Below are 24932 nucleotides of genomic sequence, written 5' to 3' on the forward strand. Positions count from 1 at the left end.
GTGGTTGGGGGAAGTACCTCACCCTTACTGCTGTTATTCATCTCGCGTAAGATAGGCAGTTCTATTTAGTGCTAAAGGATATGCAAAGTGCATACGTTAGTAAACCACGTTAAAGGATATACTAAGTGCATAAGTTAGCAAGAAGCGAAACAACTGGATCAGTTACCTTTCTGATTTGGAGTTTGCTTCATATGATGAAAGGCATGTTACGGCTAGTTTTAGTCTCTGCCTGTTATTCTCAAGTTATCAACCTTACTCATCAGTTTTGATGAGGTTGATGAGGTTGGCTGCTGCTGGCAAGAAACAACAGCAAGTCAAGGACTTGGTTGCTGCTGATGATTATGTCAGCATAGTACTTTCATGGAAAGATGAGCCGAGGTTGTATGGCACATTCCAGTACCTTCAAAAAGTCTGAAACTTGGGTATGCATTTAGACACCTCTTAGTTGTGATAACTCGTTTAACATTCTCAGGTAAGTTCTAAATGGAGTCTTCACGCTCTTTTGATTATGGGTCCGTTAACCAAGAGCGTTGCACAGGGACAACAATGTAGAAAATCCAGATGTTATTCTTGATTTCATTGAACCTCCTACTGAACCGGGTTCCGATCCAACAAACCGTTGGATCCATGAGGGATGCCACGGTGGAAAACATTAGTGTTCTTATGAAGATACCATCACTTCTGTTTTCGAGGACGAAAACTCTTCCAAAGGGGGGAGTAATGTCAGGACACGGGTCCTACGGGCAGGGCCCTACCCTAAGGGGGGGTCACGGACCCTGACCACGGGCCAGCTAGCAGTGTGGACAGGGGATCCTAGGGCTAAGAGCCTATAAGTATAGGCGGTTGGGTGGAGGATCCAGGTCTCTAGCTCCTAGGGTTATTATAGATGTGATGCAAAATAGACTTGTGTTTATTCATTCATGAAATGAGCTTTAGGTAGCCCTACAACCTTGCACCACTGCATGTGGGATAATTCCTTCTCTTCACTCCTTCACGCATATTATAGGACAAAGCTCACACTTTACACAAACTTCTTTTAGCATCTTCGTGGATTTATATACATAGTAATACATATATGAGGTTAAAGCATAGTGCTCACCAAATGAAATGAGTATATATCAATCTCAAAATTAAAATTGTAAGCGCTCGTCAGTCTATATGGAGCATTTGCTAACAAGCCGGGGATGGTGGTTTGATTGGACAGTCCCAAATGCTCATAGGGAAGACCCATTTGTGCCAACATCCACATGAAATATGAGAAACCTCTACTAATGCCAAGTTCTCATCTTATGATCAAAACCTGCAAGAGGAAAGCATGTGAAATTTGTTTCTCTAGCCAATGCTGCATATGGTGAGGCCGATGGGAGAGAGCCCTATTATGACGAAGTAGAACGGTCCTACCAATGTACTAAAAGAGGGAAAAATAGCTTATTGTGTGTGACTAGATGCCACTATGAAGAGGAGGCATGTTCCTTAGAAGGAAACAATGAATCCACACACGGTCTCTAGCTAGACAATTGGACAACTCTAAGGCTGCGGTGCGATAAGGAAAATGTGAAGGAATCTCTGACCCTTAAAATCTCAGCTTGTACTAACCTCGATCTATGGAAGGCTAAAAAACCACGAAACGACTCGGTGCAAAGATATGATATTTTGAGTGGGACTATCAAAGTACCCCTACCAGTCATCATGAGCTCTCTCTCTCTCTCTCTCTCTCTCTCTTTCTCTCTCAACATAAATCCTAATCCTTGGCAATAAAGGTCCGATGGCTATGGTTAGGTGGTCACTAATTTGGGAGAGCTCAAGAGATGGATGAAGTTATAATTATGCCCAATAATAAATGTATCTCACATTCTGTTTCTTGCAACATTAATACTTATGCGATTCGGAATCTTATGTTTGGCAAAGTTTGTAATGGCTTATGCATTCAATTTCCACTATGAAAGGCAACTAATCTGAATCTTGTGTGAGCAACTAAATTGAATACGGAGAGTCCTTAGAAATGAACCATAACCTTAATAAGTATGAAAACATTATGCAAAGAATTTACTTTCCATTCTACATAAGAGAGAAACAATGTAAAGATGTTTGCATTAGTCAATTTATCGTAATATTGTTGGATAAATTGATCCTAATCTTTCAGACAATGTTGTACGTTTTGTAAATTTTGGGAGGGGAGTTCTTGAAAATTTTAATTATGAGGAAAATCATTGGACCTTTATGGAAACTTGTGATTGAATTCACGAGGCACTCACTTTTCTTTAGATGTACAACCTCTTGTTTTTTTTTTGGCATGCAAAGTCATTCTTGATGAGGTTCTTCTTCATCTTTGCAGGTATCTCTATATAGTGCTATACGTAGGACCATCAGTTTATTACCAAGTCCTCTCCATGGTCGTTGTCCTAGTACGAATCCTTATGAATCATGGTCCCAATGTTTCTCCATTCAGTATGTGGAAAATGATGATGAGCTGGTTGTAGACAAACCAATACCATTGGGCAATAGTTGGCAGTTTATAATTTTAAATGGCAATTTATACATTGTTTGATTGAATTCGAGTTCTAACTCCCTAGACCATACTGCAAATAACTCTTAGAATGTACCCATTTGCCACAAGATTCAAAAGAAATAGCGTAACATTCTATACTCCTCTTACAAAAATGAGTAAAAGCAAAGCGACAATAAACAAGAGCGGGAGAACTGCATTCCAAGTGCAAATTAATTTTGACTCTAAGTTCCCACAAAACGAAAAGCTGAGGTGCAAATTAATTTTGACTCTAAGTTCCCACAAAACGATATACAGTGATTTGAGTATACAGTTGGGAAAGTGGGGAAGTGGGTTGGTGGAAGGGAGGGCATGAGAAGGATGCAGCCCATGTAGCCTATAAATGTAGAGAGGAGTAGCGCAGCACCACGTTCAAACGGCTCCAACACGGCCTGGAAGGCTTCCAATGAGAGACACGCCAAGACCTGCATATTCTAGTAAGTAAGCTAACTACATGCCATACAACAACAAGGAAGTGTTTTTGTATCCATGGCGGAATTTGACGAAATTATGAATGAATTACCGTAACTCCCAGCATACCAGACTCAACTCCCAGCATACCAGACTAACTCCCAGCACCACGTGGGGAATAGCCCAGCATCACATGGCCCAGCACCACGTGGGGAATAGAGAGAGAGAGAGAGAGAGAGAGAGAGGCGTCGCTCTTGCGCCACGTGGGGAATAGAGAGCGAGAGAGCGAGCCCTGCGCCATTATATGCGTGGTGTGGGCCTCTTGTTTTATAGGCCGCGAGTGGCCGCGAGTTGCGACCCTTCGCATCTCACACTCGGTTTAAACAGGCTTTTCAAAGCAGTTGATGCTTTAGTGCCATAAATATAGAGGTATTGTACTCGTGAGTATCGTGGTTGCGGAGGTTCTTCGAGTGAAGTCTGTGTTGATGGAAATAAAGGGAGAGTTCAATGGCCATATAAATGAAGAAGACTGTGACACTGTTGAGAAAATGGAGCTATCAAATTTTTTTTAGGGGTCATCGGGGACGCAAACCCTAGAGCTTAGGAGCCTAAGCTATGGTGGCATAACCTATCAACCCCCACCTGACGCTTCGCCCGCGATTGGCGAGGCGAGCATCTAATCACCTGCATGGACACTCATATCTCCCACTCCCCCTCATTCAATGCATGGGCATCTGGTCCGCCAGGGGGTACTACCACTCTCATCTGCAACAACTCGTTATCCCCCTCTCCACAGTCCCTCAACAGAGCTTCATCCTCTCTACTAACTGAAGCCCAGTTTCGCGAGTTCTCCAAGGCCTCCCGAAGAACATCGCACAGACTCTCGAGGAAGCCCCTGTCTTCAGGCACAATGAGGGCTTCTTCTCCCAAAACGACCCGCTACCGAGGCGCTAGTGCGCTAGTATCAGGGGGCTGCTCAATAGTCTTCCGGTGGACAACCTTCCTCCTTTCCCCAAGGTGATGACAAAAAAGAAAGGCTCAGACTCTACTGCTGACGGCCAAGGAATTGCTAAGGGAGGTCAGCCTCGGGTTGTCCTTTCTGTTGCTCAAGTTAGGAAAGCTCAGGTTGATCTTGAGAACAGGGCTCAGATAGGCTTGCTAGCGGGGGCGACGCCGCCTGTTGAATCCTTGAGAGGTTGGATCAGAAATCACTGGGGAATCCTGGGTCTCAGGTTGAAACCATCCAAGCGTTACCTAAGAATCAATACATATTTGTGTTTAAGTCTACTGATATGGATTTTTCTCTTTTAAGCTCTAACTCATGGCTAATAAGGAATTTGCCTCTTAGTCTGTTTAAATGGGACAAAGACTACAATCCGGAGAAGAATTCGTTAACTCATTTTCCTGTATGTTAGAGTTCACTAATTTACCTATGTATTATCATGGTCATCTAAGAACTATCGGAGACCAATTCGGGAGGGTGCTAGGAGGTAGACTGAAAGGGGAGTTCATCCCAGCGTGGCATTCGCGAGTGCTCATAGAAATGGATATAGCAAAGGAGTTACCCTAGAGCATGACTATAATGCTCGATGATGGGGAGACCTTCTAAAAACCTCTCCAATACAAATATCTGCCAAGTGCTTGCTTCCACTGTGGAGCAAAGGGGCATTTTGTTGGAGACTACCCCATAAAAAACACCCCTCAGAAAGTAACCCCAAACGCTCCGACTAACCCCAGACTTGACACTAGTAAGAGAAATGGTAGACTTCATAAAGGTACCACGCTCCCTAGTCCCATGGAGAGAAATGTAGACCTCAAGACTAAATTCAAAAATGCTAATAGGTTTGCCCTACTAGCAACTCTCCAAGAATGGGAAGACTCAGTAGTTGTTGAGTCTATTGCTACCGAGTCAGGTGATGAAGATGAATCTCCCCAGAGACTAGAGAAACAGGTAAACAACATGGACATGGAAATGTCACTTTGACCTCAACAAGGTAAGCCCCCCATCTGGCTCCAACAAAGAAAACATAGACCCTAAATCGTCTAAGACTTCCTCCCAAACCCATATATATGGACATACAAAAAGACCATAAGAGAGCTCAGGATGCAGTGTCTCAGAGCTCTCCAAAAAATGGGCAGGGGAAGCCAAGGAAAGAGAAGGAAGGTATAAAATGTAGATAGTCTCCTGGAATGTGAAGGGGTTATCTAACCCCACAAAAGCTCAGAAAGTGAGACAGTGACTCTTCAACAATCCTGTAGACATAGTTAGCCTTTAGGAAATCAAAACTTCAGGTGCAGAGTTGGACTAGAGGCTCAAGATAGTTACTGACAAGACTTGGAGGCACTCTCTACATCAAAAAGGAGCAAGAGGCACAACTCTAGGTGTTCCCCCCGACTGAAAGATCGACCTAAATAAAAGTCAAAGAGGTGACCATGGGGTCTCTATCTTTATACAAGAACCAAACCCCCTGCTTAATTGTCTGGATCTATGCAGATGGCTCTCAAAATGATAGGACCCAGCTCTGGGATTCTTTGGCTCACAAGAGGGAAAACTTTATCATGATGAAAGACTTCAACATGGTCAAATCTACAGATGACAGATTCAATAAAAGAGGACGGAAAGCAGGGAGAAGGGTGCGTGGGACTAGCTAAAGTCATCTAGATCTATAGGACATAGGAACCCAAAGAGATTTCACCTGGCAAAATTACTGTCAAGGGGAAAATAGTAGGAAAGATAGACTTGACAAGTGTTATGTTAGTCTCCCGCTAGACAACCTCTTCAATAGGCTCAAGGTGAAAACTAGGATGACATCTTGCTTCTCTGCTCACTACCCCTTATTAGCCACTCTTGATGACAAGGTCACCAAAATTAGAAAACAGTGGTTCCACACTGATCCTAATCTGTTCAAACTCGAGGAAGTTCAGAGTATCATCAAGGCTATTTGGATTCAACAGTTCTCCAAAGGTCATAAGGGGCGGCTAAAGCCTGGGGTCTTGCAGTAAAAGAAACTCTAATTAATCTTATTAGAATAAGGAAAGAGATCACAGAGATCATAAGAAAAATAAAGGACAATATCTATGAAGATCTTATCTGCCTAGAAACCTCAGCCAGTTCTGACTCTAAGGATTAAATTCAAATCACAACCCTCATACACAAACTCCGAGAGGAAGAAGGTCTTTATATTATTCACTCTAAAATTTTCTTTGGGGATTGGTGGGTGGGCAAGATTGTCAAGCCCACCAAGGAAATGTTGAAAATCATGAGAAAGAAACACCATAAAGACTCTCTCCCCCTTCTTTTCCCAGACTCAGGTACTGCAACTTTAGTTGAAGAGAACATAGAAGTAGCTAAAACTCACTTTGCCAATCTCTTTAGCACCCCTGAAATAATTGACAATGATACTATCAAGGCTAGGAATGAGCTCTAGAAAGATAGGCACAGGGTCATCCCTTCTAATGATTATGTGAATCTGGACTCCAACATCTCAATAGAGGAGATCAAGGTGACCATTGAAGCATTAAAGCCATGCAAAACTCCAGGAATTGATGGGCTTCCAGCCAAGTTCTATCAAACCTTTAAAGATATGCTAGCCCCAATCCCTTCTTCTAGTATGGGAAGAATCTTTCAAATAAAAGGCTCTTCTTGATTCTATCAACACTGGAATCATCAAACTTATTCACAAGAAAGGCCCTAAGGAATTTCTGTCCAATTGGAGACCCCTCACCATGCTAACATAAGCCTACCAAAGTTTTGCCAAAGCTGTTGCAAATAGGAAGATGCCTTCTTTCATGAAGTGGCCGTGCGGGGAATAGAAAGGCTTCATCAAGGGGAGAAGAATATTGGAAGCAGTCATCTCTCCCTGTGAGGGGATTGACCATGCTGAAGAGACTGAACAAGGATTATGACGGTTTGGAATGGTCATTTATCGTAGAAGGATTTCTTATGATGGGATTTGGTAGGACTCTAGTTAGCTTTATGGAAACCCTGCTAGGAAATATGAGAGCCAGGGTTGCGATCAATAACGGTATCTCTGATCCATTTAATCTCTCCAGGACTGTCCGGCAAGGATATCCACTTGCCCCTTTATACTTTTTGCAATCTCAGTAGATGGACTTAACTGCTTAGTTAAAGACAGAATGGACAAAGGGATCATAAAAGGAATAGCACTGTCGGGTGGAAAGCAGCAATGCCTATCACAATTTGCAGATAATACAAATGCAGTGTTGATCAATGAAGACTCCTCATTGACAGCTTTCTGGGAATGTGCATATCTTCTGCAAAGCCTCGGGCTCCAAAATCAATCATGCCAAGACTAGGATCCGAGCAAGCAAAACACCAATCCCTAATTGGATCCTAAGTCAAGGATGTGAGATAATTCAAGATGGAACAATGTTCGGACTATAAGGTATACCTATGGGCTTCAATGTCACATTATCCCAAATCCTTGGGCATGGGTTAGGGATTGGCTCACCACCAAACTCAACAGATGGCGGGGATTCCAAGCCTCCACTGCAGGCAGAGCCTTGGTAGTGAAGTGTTTCTTAATGGCATATGTTTTGTACTTCCTCTCTTGTTGGAGGCCACTTGATTTCCACTTCAAAGACATCACTAAGGTATGAAAGAATTTTCTTTGGTTAGGTGACCCCAACAAGAAGGGAGCAGCCAAGTAGGGTGGCAAGTGTGTTGTCTCCCAAAAGAATCATGAGGGTTGGGGATCACAGACATTACCAAAGTGGGTGAACTTTCCTTGGCTCACAATCTTTTTTGGCCCTCGGGATCTAACCTCCTCAAATCCCTATGGGAAGCATGGAATAGACATAGAGGGCTCATCAGAGTTGCCTGTGGCAACAAACACTCTTTCCCCATTAGAAGCATAGACTCAGTATGGCTACCCATAGCCCCCATCCCACCAGTCACATAAAGAGAGTGCAAAACAGCAAGAAGAGTGCATCTCAAGGGCATAAGAACATGGAAGGATCTATGGAAAAAAGCAGAGCAGAGATGGGCTTTTTGAAACAACTTTTGGTACATGACTTCATAGGCACATTTTCTAGTATGTGGAATAAAATCAGAGCCGGGTTCTTTTGGATCATCTAGGTTGATTGGAACAACATAATTTTTGACCAGGCTTACCAGACACCAAGTCTGAGAAAATTGTTTTGTTTTCTTGATCTGCAGGCAAACCAACTCAAGTTAGAAAAAGTTACCCTATACAATGCTGAGTATAAGGCTTGCTGGGCTGCTGGGAGTATTACACAAAAGCTGACATCAACAAATCTCATGAATTAATAGTCAATAACTCGATTGACCATCTCAGAAACATGTTGAACAAGTGTCGGGTAGAGTTTGAAACTACTAGGAGGTTGTGGTGGAATGGAATTAGGCTAATGCAAATTTTTGATGATACCATGAACTCCGTGTCTATGTAATGTATTTATCATTAAGGTTGTACCTAATCTACCCAAAAGTTATTTGCAATAATCCATCTGGGTTCCATCTCCCCAATAGTACATCTAAAGCCCATGGGGGCAAAGTAACTTTTGAAATTTTTCCTTATCTATTAATTTAACTAAGAAACCTTTTATGGAGAAAAAAGAAAAGAAAATGGAGCTATCCTGTTTGAGTGCAATTAAGTATGATCCGACAATCATGTTGAAGAATAGGTGCATCTTCTTTGAAATGGAATGCAAGGAAGTGTTGGTTTAAGGATTAAAAATCTTAGTTATAACAATACTAATCTCAAACTTATGATGCATCAAACAAGGCTTGCGAAGTCTCAAATGGTAGAGGACCAAAATAAGGTAGGGATTTCCATCGAGAGCCTCATGCAAGGTGGAGACCAGACTATGTTTACACCTTTAATGAAATTTCATGATTCATGGGGACTGAAGTGTATATGGCTAGCTATTTGTGAGAGGTTAGAGGACTGAGTCGAATTGGAAGTTGAGGTCAAAAGGCCCAAAATATTTGATGATGTATAAAAGGTTGCAATACTGTGGTGTGCATGAGTGAGAGAGTAGATAGGACCAAATGAGCGTGCCTTTTCGAAGAGAGAGCACCTCCTTATATTAGGAACAAAGACTACATGCCAAGATGGCTACACATCAAGAACTACTAAGTGTCCTCCCACACTGGTCGGACACACACACTCCACACCTCCCCCCTTAGGGAAGAAAAGATGGACATCTTTTTATAATCTTGCACTAATAATGGACTCAATAAGAGGGATCAACTTCGATGCCTTATCTGGGGGGGAGTGATCATACAACGGCTTAAGGACTTGGGACGGAACTTGGGGACTAGACTTGTCATCATGCCGATCATCATCAAGGCATGGAACTTGGGGACTAGGCTTGTCATCATGCCAATCATCATCAAGGCACGGAACTTGGGGACTACACTTGTCATCATGCCGATCATGGTCAAAGCATGGAACTCGTACATTTCACATATGTAAACATTATATCGCTATCCCAATGTAATGGAAAAAACTAGGAAGAGATAATTGAGGATTGGGCATGATATTTTTGTGACATACATCCATTTTCATAAAGGGCTCAGTGAGCTTGAGTTGATGCTATTGCTAAGAGCTAAATGGAACAAGTGTTCGAAGAAACTAGTAGTGAGTTAAGGCACCCATATAGTGGTTTTAGTAACGCTTGCAAGAAAGAACCTTGACATAAAGCCTCAATTAATCAGAAGATTTTTATCTCACGTGGGGTTTGAATTGCACCTCCTGATAAAAAACCACAGACACTAACTCCTCGCACGTAATAATACTTAGTCCTCCACTTGTAATCAATGGAGAATAGAAACTCAAATAGAATGACCATAATTGGGGCACTAAATAAATGGATGTTCTCTGAGGCAATGTTTTTCCCCAACCAAAGTAGATCTTGTTACTTATGAAATGAGAATTTTTGGATACCAAATGCAAAAACATGATTTTAAAAATGCAAAGACTTGGAAGGATGAAAAGGGATGTACAAAGTGCATGATCGGTTCTCATTGGTGAAACAAGCAGAGGCAAGTTTTTAGACCTACTAAAAGCTAGAAGGTACTCCTTTCCCACCTCAAAATGGCTCATCTTCCAACCTACTTTTCAACGTAAAGTGTGAGGATTGATCTTGAAGGCACAACCGGCAAGCAACGAGAACCAATGGTAAGAAATAGTTGCCTTTGGTAATTGTGAATGCGATGAAGATGGAGGATTGAAAAAGATGAGTTTTGGCGATGGTCCGATATGGAGACCTTCCGCAATCCAAAAGGCGAGTTGGCCATCATTTTTGCAGCCCAACTAAAAATGATAACTTGCATTAATAAATATGGGACCTCAATTGCCTGTGAACATGCAGGCTTAGTATAATTTTCCTTTATTATAACAACTGGAAATCTTACATTTAGGAAGCATGTCATAGTGGTGTCAATTCGATAGTTTAGGCACATTGTGGTGGTTGGAAACCACTACTACTAGCATGATTTTGTCGATGTGGTTTACATTAATATGGAATTCGATTTGGTTCCTTATGATGATCACATTGATTATGGATTTAGAATTGATCTTGGAACCCGGATGATAATTGTGACCAATGATACCCTGATACATTGGGATGTGACACATATTGCTTATCCTAGTGGTATGGGATACTAGAATATTTGAAAAAGAAACTCATTCATTCCGTTCCTAAGAAGTCAATAAGGAAAATCATGCCGTCACTTGCTCTTCATCAGAAACTCTACTATGTACATGTATTTTCCATTTGTGATGAGTATCAACACTAGTTCACATATGTATTCTAGCATGCTTAAGGTTCAGAGAGTAAGAGTATTGACACTAGTTCACATATGTGGTAGAAAATATAACATGCTTAAGCTTCAGAGAGTAACCCATATCCATTTGGGTATCTCCACCATCCATGCTATATCAAAATGGAGCATAATTTTTCTCTACTTGAATGTAACCACTATCCTTGGGCACACCATGTAACATCTTTCCAAATTAACTTTCTTGGGACAAACATGAAGGAAGAGAGTCAAGCTGGTACAATAGGCACACAGGTATATTCCCTCTAACTTCTGATCCAAAGAATTTTATTTCTATTTTTCACATTGTGCTCATCAAAAGTACAACCACCATGCCAAGTCTACAAAGCTCATACACTTACAATATGTGGTACCCAAGACGAGGCACATATGAAGCATGGGAGATATACTTTTCCCCTTTTCCGTCTACAACAAGCACCATAGCCCCCTCATTGTGCACATGAGCCACTGATCTGTCTTCGAATATAACTCCTATTTTGTACAGTCATATTGTACATTAGACCACTAGAAGAAGTCATGTGCTTAACAATACCATTGTTTACTTTTTCAATCTCTAGAATCAAGGAAATTAAAATGCTCCTTCTTCTCCAAAGGTATTTGACACTATCGGAACATGGCTCACTTCATCTAACCTTTTGTTTTCCTTTAAATTCTCTAGCCAAAGTCTCAATTAATCAGAATATTTCAATCTCACGTAGGGTTTGAATAGCTCCTCCTGATAAAAAACAATCGACACTAACTCCTCTCAGGTAATAATATTTAGTCGTCAACTTGTAATCAATGGAGAATTGAAACTCAAGTACAATGACCTAAACCAGGGCATTAAATAAATGGTTGTTCTCCAAGGCAATGTTTTTTTCGAACCGAAGTAGATCTTGTTACTTATGATGTGAGCACTTTTTGGCTACCATATGCAAAGACATTCTTTTAAAAATACAAAGATTGGAAGAATGAAAAGGGATGTGAAAAGTGCATGATCGGCTCTCATTGGTGAAACAAGCAGAGGCAAGTTTTCAAACCTGCTAAAAGCAGGACGATATTCCTTCCCCCGTCGGGATGGTTAGTCTCCCAACCTACTTTTCCACGTAAAGTATGAGGAACGATCTTGACCACACAAGCGGCAAGCAATGAGAACTAGTGGTAATCAATAGTTACCTCTGGTAATTGTGAATGCGATGAGGATGGAGGTTTGAAAAAGATGAGTTCTACCGATGGTATGGTATGGAAACTTCCCCCAATTCAAAAGGCAAGCTGGCCATAATTTTTGCAACCCAACTAAAAATGATAACCCACATTGATAATTATGGGCCCTCGATCGTCTGTGACCACGACGTGTCTTAATCACAAATTTCTTCTTGGGGTACATTATAGACAGAGTAATTAAGAGTTGGGTCGCACCCAGGGGAACCACAGGAAAGTGGCGGCAATCCTTAAAGCAACCCGGCTCTAAGTCACCATTGATAATGATTGATTGCAAAGCGAGAGCCTCTCTCTCTCTATCTCTCTCTCTCTCTCTCGCTCTCTCTCTCTCTTCAAGACCATGTCTGTGTGTCTACCATAGAAGAAGATTTAAGCTGGTGTATGCATCTGTGAATCTCAATGTGGGTATATACTTTGAATGTATGTCTTGATGTTGTTTGAAGTCTTTTCTCAAATATCATTTCCCCGGAGGTCCTAAGTGTGTTCACACACATCACTACCACACATACGGTAATAGTGGAGTTAGTAGTGAGGAGATTTATGATTGAGCTATAAACCTAATCACATGAGCTAAGGTGATTTAGCATAATTAAAAATAGTATTGTAAGTACTTTATTAATCAACCCTACTCTCATTTTGTGTATATGCCTTATTCCTTGCTTAATCCATTGGTCACATGCACATAGATTTGCTAGTTTAGGCATTGTGCATATGTTTATCCTGGTGTAGATTTGTCGGTTAAGCAACATCAACCACTAGTGCAAATTCACTGGTTTAAACACCATAAAACATAACGTAGATTTACCAATTTAGTACAGATTATTGGTTTGGGAAGCATGTCATATTGCTGTGGATTTGATAGTTTAGGGGTGAAAGCATGTTAACGTGTCGCGCTTTTTGAGGTAGTTAACATATGCCAACAAGCACATCTTGTAAGAATAACACATGGATAGGACAATCATGTTTTTTCAAGTGTGTGGGCCACCATCATGAATTATACAAAGTGTGATACTTGGACTTCAAAAAAATGAATCTTAATATTTTTAAAATCTCTAACAGTTAAGCTCAGCCGTTACGTTGAGGTAGTGGTGTAGTCCTGAAGCATGGATGGAAGCACATCGTAGGGGCCACAGGTCAGAGAGAGGGAGGAAAGTCATTGGAAGCTGCAAGCAGGTCTGCAGTTCGAGCCCAACAGTCAACCCAAGTGGAGGATAGCTCACCACTAGAGCCAGCCACCTCCGACAGTAATCTTGAAAGTACTCCACCGAGAAGGAAGTCAAGGGGCAAAGGTTTTGTTGCTTCTCCTCCACCCTACAAAAGATTGAATGCTTCTAATTCCCTAGGATCGCCAATGTCAAAGTACATGCATGCAGGGAAGAGGAAGCAGGACTCAGGTACTCTCTCCCTCTCTCTCTCTCTCTCTCTCTCTCTCTCTCTCTCTCTCTCTCTCTCTCTCTTCAATGAGGGGGCCACATTTGGAAGTTGTAAATCAAGCAAAGCATGACACATTTCTCTAGCATGCCGCGACTACTGATATGTTAGTGAATCCTCTCACCCATGAGAAAGGACTTAGGTACTCTCTCTCTCTCTTCAATGAGGGGGCCACATTTGGAAGTTGTAAATCAAGCAAAGCATGACACATTTCTCCAGCATGCCGCGACTACTGATATGTTAGTGAATCCACTCACCCATGAGAAAATTGTGTTGCTAAGCATATGCTCCAATAAACACAGAGGACTATGCAATATTCTTGTTTTTGCAATAGCCTCTGGCTGCAATCTAGTTGTGGATTCTCTTACACTGATCAGGTGCTTGTGCATTGCCTTAGGCATTCAAAGTCAATGCTTAGATGATTTCATCTAAGGAGAGCCCACGCAATTGCCTGTGTATAAATTACTTGAAAGCCCTATTCTAGTGGGGTTTTGTACGGTTTTAATCTTATAATCCTGTGTGGTGTGCAGGTCGATGGAAATCTCCCAAGCTGAACATCCCACTATAGGAAAAGTTTTGTGTAACAGCAGAAGAATTTAATGTTGTCCATGGCCTCTCCATGGAATGTGACAACCCCAAATTGGTGAAGTGGGAGCACATTAGAGATTTGAAGTGGTTCAATGTATTTAGAGAGGCAAAGGATCACAAGAAATGGCACTCCAAATGCAGTAGCATTCGTAGCGACATGTACAACCAAGTAGTTCAGTTGCACTACAAGGTGTACTAGAAGCCCCCCACCAACATGGAAATCAATTTGGCTTTTGCGAAGGGTTTTGTAAAACAATTCAATCCAGTGGTAATTGCAAGTGGCTCAATCATGCAGTTCAATTGGGTTGAGTTTGCTGTCCAGCATTTGCAGGACCTTCGAGAAAAAGGAGACTACGATGCCCATGTTGAAAAGTGGAGGGTGCGTAATACCTGTTGAGATGTAGAGAGAAAGAGAGAGAGATGAGACAAGAGACACACCATATACGCTCTCAAAGACTGATTCATATTGAGGACAAGATACAAATATATAGGTGAGACCAAGTTCAGTAGAGTGAGCCATATATAGCTCCAACACCCCCACTCAAACAAAGGTCTCTAGCTTTGGATGAAAAAACCCTTGGGGAGTTCAAGGGAAAAACCCAAGCCCCTATACAATGTGAAATATGAACCAGCGGTGATGATGTGAAAGTGAATTGTGCATCTATGTACAAATATTCAAGTGACTTAGATATCACAAGGTGCAAATGTGGAGTGTGCATAGTGCATGGTACCTAAAAGATTACAATGTCATATGTACAAAGCTATTACAATAGAAAAGAAGCTAATCTAGAAAGAGTGAGGCCGAAGCAACTCCAAGCTCCGAGCGCAAGAGGATGAAACGTGACTCATTGAGGCCTTTGGTCAAAATGTCTGTAATCATCTGGTCACTTGGACAATGTTCAACCATAATGGTTCCCTTGCGTACTTCATACCTGACATAATGATAATGGACAGCAATGTGCTTTGACTTATTATGTTGAACATAGTCTTTTGCAAGACTAATAGCACTTTGGTTGTCACACCGCAAGGGTCTGCTAGAAAGAGGAGAGTGACCAATATCAACCAGCATTTGTCGAAGCCAAATCAACTCACGAGCTGCAAGTGATGCCGCAACATATTCTGACTCAGTCGTAGAAACTGCAACACAACGTTGTTTCTTGCTGGTCCAAGAAACAAGACAACCGTTTATAAAGAAGCAATTTCCACTAGTAGATCGCATAGATAAATGTGAGCTTGCCCAGTCTGCATCTGTGTAACCCAAAAGAGAAAGAGATTGCATAGAATCCGATGTGAGTTGTCGTCGATAGACTAAACCAAAATCTGTAGTGCCTTTCAAGTATTTCAATACACGCTTTGCAGAAGACCAATGCTTAAGAGAAGGACATGCAAGATGTTGTCCAAGATAGTTAGCAGCAAACAGAATATCAGGACGAGTGTTCATGCCAACAAACTGAAGACATCCAATCAAGTTAGCATAAGGTTGATTTGTGACAAGTTGACCGCCATTGTCAGAAGTATTCTTCGTAGAGCTTGCAAGACAAGGTGTGTTGGCTGAATGTGCAGATTCCATACCAAATTTTTGAATAGTATCTGCAATAAACTTTGACTGTCGAAGGAATAAAATACCTTTTGTACGGTTGCGTTGGATTTGAATGCCAAGACAAGAGTGAATCTCCCCAAGATCCACCATATCGAATGCAGAAGACAATAACTTTTTCACTTGCTGAAGAAATCCCAAATCATTGGAAACAAGGATGGTATCATCCACATAAAGAGCAAGAATCACAAAACTGCTACCTTGGCGTTTTATGTATAAGTTGGGGTCTGACGAGCAAGAGATGAATCCTTTAGAGGTGAGAAAAAGATCAAATTTTGTATACCAGGCTCGCGAAGCTTGTTTGAGACCATATAGTGCCTTATGGAGTTGAGCAACAAGGTCTTCTTTACCTAGAATAACAAACCCTTCTGGTTGTTCCATATAAATTTCCTCTTCCAAGTCACCATTAAGAAAAGCAGTTCGCACATCCATTTGATGAGCTTCTAAATCAAATTGAACAGCAAATGCCAATAAAACTCAAACACTTGTAATGCGAACAACTGGTGAAAAAGTCTCTTGGTAATCAACACCAGCTACTTGGGAGTAACCTTTTGCAACTAAACGTGCCTTGAACTTGTCAAAAGATCCATCTGCTTTTACTTTTGTTTTATACACCCACTTACATTTAATAGTTGTACGACCAGGAGGTAATTCAGTTAGTATCCATGTACCTTTAGAGATAAGAGAATCGTACTCTGCTTCCATAGCCTCTTGCCATTGATCCTTTTGTGGTGAAGAGATAGCTTCATCATAAGTAACGGGATCTTCAGAAGTAGAAGAAGCATTATCAGCAATATCGTCATCATAAACATGACATGAGCCATGTTCAAAATCAATAGGCAGATCAACAAAAATATCAATATCATCATTGGCAACATTTGGAATGGATGGTTGTGAGGAGGAAAGTTGCTCTATAGGAAGAGTTTCATCTTCTGAAAGAAATGGAAAATCCTGAAGCAATGATTTAGTATCATCAGAATCATCCATGGACCATGAGCCTCCCATAAGCTGTTCGTTAAAAGTAGCATCACGATTCACAATTACTTTCTAGGGTCATAGAATTTGTAGCCTTTGGAAGTGTCAGAATATCCAATAAAAATAACTTTAAGACCAGGAGCATCAAGCTTTGTTCGTGTTTCTTTGGGAACATGAATATAAGCAATACATCCAAAGGTTCGAAAATGAGATACAGAAGGAATGTCACCTGTCCATGCTGTGATGGGTATCTTACCAGAGGGTGCAGTAGTAGAAAGATGATTCTGAATAAATGTTGCTGTCAAAGTAGCTTCAGCCCAGAAAACACGCGATAAGCCAGAATGAATCGGCATACATCTTACAACATTGAGAATAGTGCGATTCTTTCGTTCAGCAACACCATTCTGTTGAGGCGAATATGGAATAGTGTGTTCATGATGAATTCCACTATCAGCACAGTAACTCACAAACTCTCGAGAAACATATTCGCCTCCATTGTCACTACGAAGCTTCTTAAGACGACGACCAGTTTGAAGTTCCGCAGCCTTGTGGAATTGTTTGAAAACAGATAAGGCTTCAGATTTTTGTCTAAGTAGAAATACAGTCGTATACCTTGAGAAATCATTAATGAAAGTAATGAAGTAGCGATATTGTGATCTCGAAGAAGGTAGAGGTCCACATATATCAGTATGAACAAGATCCAATATGTCATGAGAATGAGTTGTATTTGAAAGAGGAAAGGGTTTACGATTGTGTTTCCCAAGAGCACAAAATTCACAAATTCCCATATGGGGATGGGCTTTAAGATCCATCCCATGAACAAGATCACGACGTTGAAGATCAAGGAGTTTTGAGAAAGCAGCATGAACAAAACGGTGATGCCATACTTTGCAATCATGATCACCTGGAGCAGTGACAATATTTGCTACAACATCGTTGAGAGAGAGTTCAAACAAATTACCGTTTCGAGGAGCAGTGGCTATAGTTTGTCCATCTTTCTCAATTCGGCATTTGGTATAATCAAATCCAACAAACAGACCAAGATCAACAAGTCTAGCAACTGAAAGAAGATTACGTTGAAGATCTGGTACATGTAATACTCCTCGCAAAATTCGAGTGGAAGAAGATATGGTACCAAGATATAAGTCTCCAATACCCTTTACTTGACAAGTAGTATCATCAGCAAGATAAACAACACGTTGAACTGGCAGTGGATGATAGTTATGGAGCCACTTAGACTGATATGTCATATTTCCTGTAGCACCAGAATCGACAATAAAAAGTGATCCATCACGTACATGAAGTATTCTGTCTGGAGCAACTGAACATAGGACGCAGCTTGTTTCTGGTACAATGTTGTTTCGATGTTCAGTAGCATATGCTCTATTCCGATCTGTGTCGAATCAACACTTATAGCACATATGAGTGGGATGATCAGATCGTCCACAATATTCACAAGAAGAAGAAGAAGAGTCTCTAGATAAACGTGGTTGTTTTGTGGTAATATTGTGTTCTTTATCATATTGACGTGCCCAACAATCATCTTCAATATGGCCATTTCTGCTGCAGTAAGAACATTGCTTATTAGGAAATTTGAGACGAGAGAAAATATTACCGCGACGGCCACCTCTGCGGTTTCCTCGTTGAAATGGACGCCTTCGAGCATAAAAAGTACATTCCATCTGTTGTGACTCAGTCTCCTCTTGTGAAATCATAGCTGTATCGTGACCAACATTCCGACGTTCTTGACGTTGAGAGTATTCAATTAAAGACATGCAAGCTTGGTCGAAATCAAGACCATCTTTATTAGAGAGAATAGTAACAATGTTATCATAAGAAGAGTCCCTCACCGTATCAAGGAGAAGTGTAATCAGTTGCTTTTGTGGAACAGGATCACCGGCAGCAGCAAGTTGATTAATAATAGATTTGAAAGACTCAATATGTCCCGTCATGGCAGTACCAACTTCATATTGTAACTTGTTAAGCAACCCTCTCAAATAAAGTATTTCTGTAACAGATTTCTTCTGAAAGTTTGCAATAAGGTACTTCCATACATCATGGGAAGTAGGCAGTTCATACATATCAAGCAAAAGGGAATCAGTAAGAGCAGAAAGAATATACCGACGAGCTGCTTTATCACGTCGTTGCTAATCCGTATAGGCAACATTCCAATCTTCAAATATAGGTCCTTCAGTGATAAGCACGTTATCATTATCGGTATCAACAGGCTGAGACGGACAAACACGATTTCCAAGAACAACATCGGAGAGTTCATCGCCTTCAAGAATTAACAACATCTTTGCTTTCCAGCCTGAAAATCCTTGACCTTGGAAAGGAGGAACAGAACGCTGGCCAGAAGGAAAGCCGTTGACGAGAATATTCATAGCCATATCTTCTTGCGAGAAGACGTATAAGATAAGATCGCAGAATCTGCACACCATATATGGTGAAGGCCGCAATTGAGAATGAGAGAGATATGAGTACTGCGTTCTGTCAATGATAAACGTAAGAAGGATGCTCAAGGAACGTCCAAAGATGTGAGAGACGTCACACAAAAAAGACAGGGTAAAGGAGACGTTAATAATAAACGAGTCCTCAAAATAGAGTGGCGTGAGACGCAAGATTGACGGCCACAATACGGATAGCAAAAAGCTAAATCTTCTCGAAAAAGTTAACGCCAAAATAAGAAAAACGATCGCGGACACTTCACGAAGAAGTAGGACGAAGAAAGCTGCGTCAAGCTCTATTGCAGTAAAAATAGCATAACTTTCTGCTGCGAACTCCGATTGACGCAAACCTAGAACTCAAATCGAAGAGCTCGAGGAGACGAACAAGTTTTGGATGTAAAGTGCCATTGCGCTACGCTCTATTGCGCTTTTCCCGTTTCTCCAAATTTTGAGCAGAACAGCAAGAAAAATTGAGATGAAGTTCAGGGTGTCATTAACAAGAAAACGTAATCAACGATTAGATTGATTATAAATAAACGCCACATAAAACACTAATCATATTCTTCTTAACACAAAACAACCACAGTTAACAAGAATCAACGTTCAAAAATAAAATTTGTAACAATTTTGAATCTTACATGCGAATCGCATACACATACTGTTGTCACCATGAATTGAATCGGCGCATGATTGTTACCGCTCTGATACCATGTTGAGATGTAGAGAGAAAGAGAGAGAGACGAGACAAGAGACACACCATATACGCTCCCAAAGACTGATTCATATTGAGGACAAGATACAAATATATAGGTGAGACCAAGTTCAGTAGAGTGAGCCATATATAGCTCCAACAATACCCACCCCTCAAGTCGAAAAACAGAGGAGGGCTCCGCGGAAACAAAGGAAGATTGCACTGGCCAAGCAGTTCTGGACGTTATTTTTGCTGCTAGGGCAACACCCCTCTCTATTAACAACTCTCACAAAGTGATAGCAAGCTTGTCATATTTGGGGCTCTCTGATTTGAAACACATCATGAGTGCAAATGACCATCTCAAAAATCGATTGCAGGATGCTAAACAGCAGCTCAAGAATGTGGGTCAGGAGCTTGAAGGTGCAAGGGTTCTGAAAGCAAGCCAGATATGGTCAGCCCTGTAGTACTTGCTATGAGACATCAAATTCATGATGCTGAGAATGAATTGCGGTGTTTAGGCCTCGCTGACAGTGTGGATGCAAGGAGAGAAATAGAGCTCAAAGTAAAGATCGCTCGACACGGAAGGAGACACTGGATGGTTTGGGGTTTCCTCACAGTGAGGACACCCCCACTGCTGTTGATATTGACATAACTTATCTTCATGTACGTGCCGATGGGTTTTGTGATTGAACCTTATGTTTTGAATATGTGCACAACTATCTTATGTACTTACCATGCCTCTGTTTTGATTGGTTTGTAGATTAATGTGGAGGTGCAAGAAGGGAGAGTGCACGCGTGCGATAGTCAATTGCAGCTGCTCATGTAGAGAAGTAGGATGATACAAGTCTCCTAATCCCCACTGGCCTATGCAAGATAGCTATGGACACCTTTACAGAGTGTATGTGAGGGCTACGTTGGTGCAGCCAAAGTTATTCCGCGCTATAAAGTGTGCTATGCAATGCAAAGTGTACTAACAGGTGCATGTCAAAGGGCTAAAGCATGTATGAAGACCCTGGGCAGGAGAGTGGCAGTGGAAATGTATTCTTAAAGTGGTTTTTTAGGCCAGGGGGGCCTCCAAAGTGAGATAATGATGACGGTAGGTCGCGGTGTTCGAGATGTGGGAAGTGTGCCCCAAAATGTGGTATTCAAGATGCTCTAGAAGCTCTTCTAGATAGCTCGCCAAACAGAGTCCCGGTGTGAAAGTGATGATTGTTCGAAGATTGAGTGCTTTGCAGATCCCCGATGGGCCGGGCAGGTACAGACAAGTGGCGAAAAATGGGATCAGTGGATACACATGTAAAGCTCGAGCTTTCGATCATGCCAGTTTTTTCGGTTCGCCATTCGAAGCTCAAACGGGCAAGTTATGGCCTGTGGAATATTTGCCGGGGGTCGGGTACGTGCTCACTGGGCCACGCCGATAGGCATGCTGACAAAGATATTTTTGAGCTCGCTCGGGTCCTAGAAAATTGCATGTAACGTGGGGGCTCAGTCAAAACTTGCGGCTCGCCGATCGAAGTCATGGTCACAGCGATGAGTCCACTTCAAGTTGACAAACCATCGCGGTAGGGGGGTTAAACTAGGTTTTTTTTTCCGAGTTGTCCGAGGCTAGCGTGACATTGAGGGGTGGACAAGAGCTGAAATTTTGAATCAATATGGTGAAGTTCCCATACCGCATGACAAGAAAAAACTTTATCTGGCAAATCCGTGCGTATAGAAGCACCGGCACCATGGGAAATAGGTGAAAAAAAAAAACATTGGCTATAAGTGGAAAGGGAAAAGGTGACATTAGAAAAAAAAAAAAAAGATAGCTGGAGTTTGGGGAAAACAAAAGGGAAAGGCTCAAAAGGTAAGGGAGAGAAAGAAGAGGTTTTCGGGAAAAAAGAAAGGCTGCCCCAAAAAAAGAATTTTTTTTCTTTCTTTGCCTTGAAAAAACTAAGAGGAGAAAAAAGAGAGAGAAAGAGCAGCCGTTTTCGAAAAAGAGGAAAAAGCTTTTCTTTGGGCTTCGGGAGAAGGGAGAGGAAAAAGAGAAGAGTTTTCTCGTGCTTGTCGGTCGAAGCGGGAATGCATGGTCTACAAAGTGGCTCGAAAGAGCGAGGGATTTTCAAGAGAAGAAGCCAGCGAGGGCGGCCAAGAGAAGCGACTTTTGTTGTAGTAAAGGCAACGGTGATGTTCCCACCGAAGTATGTGTCGAGGGAGTCGAGTGGTGAGGGTGTGCCCCTCTGTATGAAGCGGCGATGGCCATGGAGTAGCCTTGAGGATGGTTCATGGAATTTGTACATGGTTTCTGGTTTGAAGGAGAAGTTGTGATTGTCAATTTTGGCGTCGTCTCGCCCCCCTTCCCCCCTTTCTGCTTTGCTCGTCCCCAGGGTGTGTGGTGCCGGTGTGTGTGAGTGTGTTCGTTTCCCCGGGCCCCTCGTGTGTGCGAGAGAGAAAGAGAGAGAGGTGTTGAGTTGTGGAAGTGCAAAAAGTGGGCAAGATCGGTGTGATCGTTGTCTAGAGACTATGCAGGTCGTGTGTGAATTGGGCGAAGTGTAGGCGAGGCCCTGTTATTGATAATTGTTCTTTTGAAGGTGCTTTTTGAGAGGACAGGGGTGTTGTAAATACCCTGAGCTATATAGGAGCAGTTGCGTGTGTGTCGGGTGGTTTCCCATTCCCCCTCTCCATCTTCTGGTGCCCCCATGAAGGAGCACACTGATTGCTCAGAGTTAAGTGAAGAGAAGCAGTTTTTCGTGTTGGTCAACATGGCGTCTCGAAGCTATGGGCCGATTTTTACAGGTGAAGAAAATCCTGATGAGTGGGTTGCAGACTTTGAGTTGTATATGATGTTGTTGCGTATGCCGAACGAGGACAGCAAGATGCATACATTTGCTTTGGTGATGCGGGGGAAGGCAAAGGTATGGTACGAAGCTTTGGAAGGTCTGTTGAGCCATGCTTGGCCGGCTCTGCGGGCGCGTTTCCTACATGATTTCTGCAAAGAGGCATCCCCAGCGGAGATGGATGCCAAATTGAAGGTACTCAAACATGATGTAAGTGAAGAGTTCAGTTTGTTTTTGGATCGTTTTGAAGTGTGCTGGGCAGAGTTAGCGAGTGCCATGAAATTGGCCAATGGCGACGACTACTTCAAGCTCGATAAATTGATGGCATGCATGTATCCTAAAGTGAGGGAGAAGGTGGATTTTGAGAGCCCAGAAAACTATAATGGTTCAGTGGCCATCGCAAAGGCAAAAAGCAAGAAAATAAAAAAGAAGATTGAACAGGGCGTGTCAGGTTATGAAGCGGTGGTCCAACCTCAGGGTCCAAGGGATGCTGTTCATTATGAGAACCCTACAAATCAAGGTGTAGCCGTTGTGCCACAAAATTGGGTGCGAGCCGTGCAATATTTTTTTGAGAAAATGCAGGAATTGCGGCTAAGCGTGATGGATAGACATCAACCAAGAGGAGCAAGGGGCAGGGCAAGGCCACTGCCTAGCCAGTGTTACAATTGTTGTGAAGAAGGACACTATGCGCCAAGAGAAAGAGGTGGTATTTATCCATTGTTTGGCAGAGGTAGAGGCCAATCATAGCTCAATGGCCCAAAGGAGCAGGTAGTTGAGAATCAATTGCAGCCAGCTCCTCAGGATGGTGGTGAAGTCCCTAGGGTGAATATCATCCGAGTGGATAAGCAGGATGTTGAAGTTTTGGCCAACAAAAGAGCAAGGATGGAAAGAGAGACAGAAACCAAGCGCGAGACGAAGACCCGTAAAGGTAAAGAGAAAGTTTACGAAGGCAAGGAGCAGCCGAAAACTAGCAAGAAGAGGAGACGTCGCAAAATCAAGCAAGCAGACTTTCAGCTAGGGCGCGACTACCCAAAATATGAGTTGGTAAGCGATGTTCCAAATCAAAAGGCTAACATTACCTTTGGTCAGTTGTTGGCTTTAAATCCCAATCTACGAAGACAGTGGTCTACAAGTGTCAGCACGAGGCTTCCAAAGGCTAAGGTAAATGTGCATGCAATACAAAACATGGCATTGTGAGTGGGTAGCCCGACGAATGTCCTTCCTCTAGTGGATGTGGTCATTGAAAAGAGGATGCAGGTTCAGGCCTATATAGATAGTGGAGCACAAGTTTGCATCATGACGGAGGCTGCTATGAAGGAAACAGGGGTCAAAGCAGTAGCTAAATCAAATGTACGCACGAGAATGGCTAACCATACCAAAGAGAGGTGTTTGGGTGTGGCTCCAGATGTAAGAGTGAAATTGATGGGCATTGAGTGCCTACTCGATTTCTTTGTGATGAAAGCGGGTGATAATGCTTATCCAATCATCTTGGGTAGGCCATGGCTACTTGCAATACGGGCTAAGCAGGATTGGGGGAGCAGGGTGTTCACCTTGCTTGACAATGAGAGAGGGATATAGGTGGTGCTTGATTTGAAGACCAAAGAGAGACGTTTTCAACCTGTTGGCAGAAAAAGACAAAGATGATACGACAAGCTATGAGTATGAGACCAAGATAGGCTATGATGAGGGCTACACAGATACTGAGGAAGAGGAAAGTGAGGATGATATGCTAAAGATAGATTCCGACTTGTTTGGGGTTATTGTTGAAGGCTCCCATGTAAAAGGTGAGGTGCAACCACAGGTTAGTGGCATAGGTGTGGAGAAGGTAACTGCTATGCTAATCAAAGATTTGACCAAGAAAGAGAGAGAAGGCTATGTTGAGCTGTGTGCCTCTTTTTTGAATTTATTTGCGACGAAGTACAAGGATCTATGAGGAGCAAAGGGTGCAGAGCACAAGATAGTTCTTAAAGAAGGATGCAAACCAAAGGTGCAAAAGCTAAGGAGGTTAGGGGAGATTCAGAAGGAGGATCTTTAGATTAACCAGTTGTTAGATGCAAGTATCATATACCACGTGAAGGAGTCGGAGTGGGTTTCTCCAGTGGTTATCACCCCTAAGAAGAATGGAAAATTGCGGGTGTGCGTCGAGTACAAGCCATTGAATATGGCGACCAAGAGAAACCACTACCCACTATCGTTCCAAGATGAAATCTTAAATCAGGTGGCCGGTCATGAGAGGTACTCTATTATGGATGGATTTTCAGGGTACTTTCAAATAGGGATTACTCTTGAAGACTAGCTGAAGATGACATTTATATCTCCATGGGGGTGCTTTGCCTATCGGCAGGATGCCGTTTGGTTTAGTGAATGCCTACGCCACCTTCCAAGACTGGATGAATAGGGTGTTTG

The 24932-nt window shown here is 42.2% G+C and overlaps 1 protein-coding gene across 1 annotated transcript; it reads right to left on the reverse strand.

Moving 5' to 3' along the window:
* Positions 1-2641: 2641 nt before the first annotated feature.
* On the reverse strand, positions 2642-3241 carry LOC147450682 (uncharacterized). The gene is made up of 3 exons (XM_086520777.1): positions 3069-3241; positions 2802-2970; positions 2642-2700 (listed from the first exon to the last, which is right to left on the reverse strand). The coding sequence occupies exons 1-3, from the start codon at positions 3102-3104 to the stop codon at positions 2642-2644; spliced, it is 264 nt and encodes an 87-aa protein (XP_086376903.1). The 5' UTR covers positions 3105-3241.
* Between the last annotated feature and the right edge of the window lie 21691 nt (positions 3242-24932).

Source organism: Adiantum capillus-veneris, chromosome 9, assembly GCF_014529385.1.
Source record: "Adiantum capillus-veneris isolate H3 chromosome 9, ASM1452938v2, whole genome shotgun sequence".
Classification (NCBI taxonomy): domain Eukaryota; kingdom Viridiplantae; phylum Streptophyta; class Polypodiopsida; order Polypodiales; family Pteridaceae; genus Adiantum; species Adiantum capillus-veneris.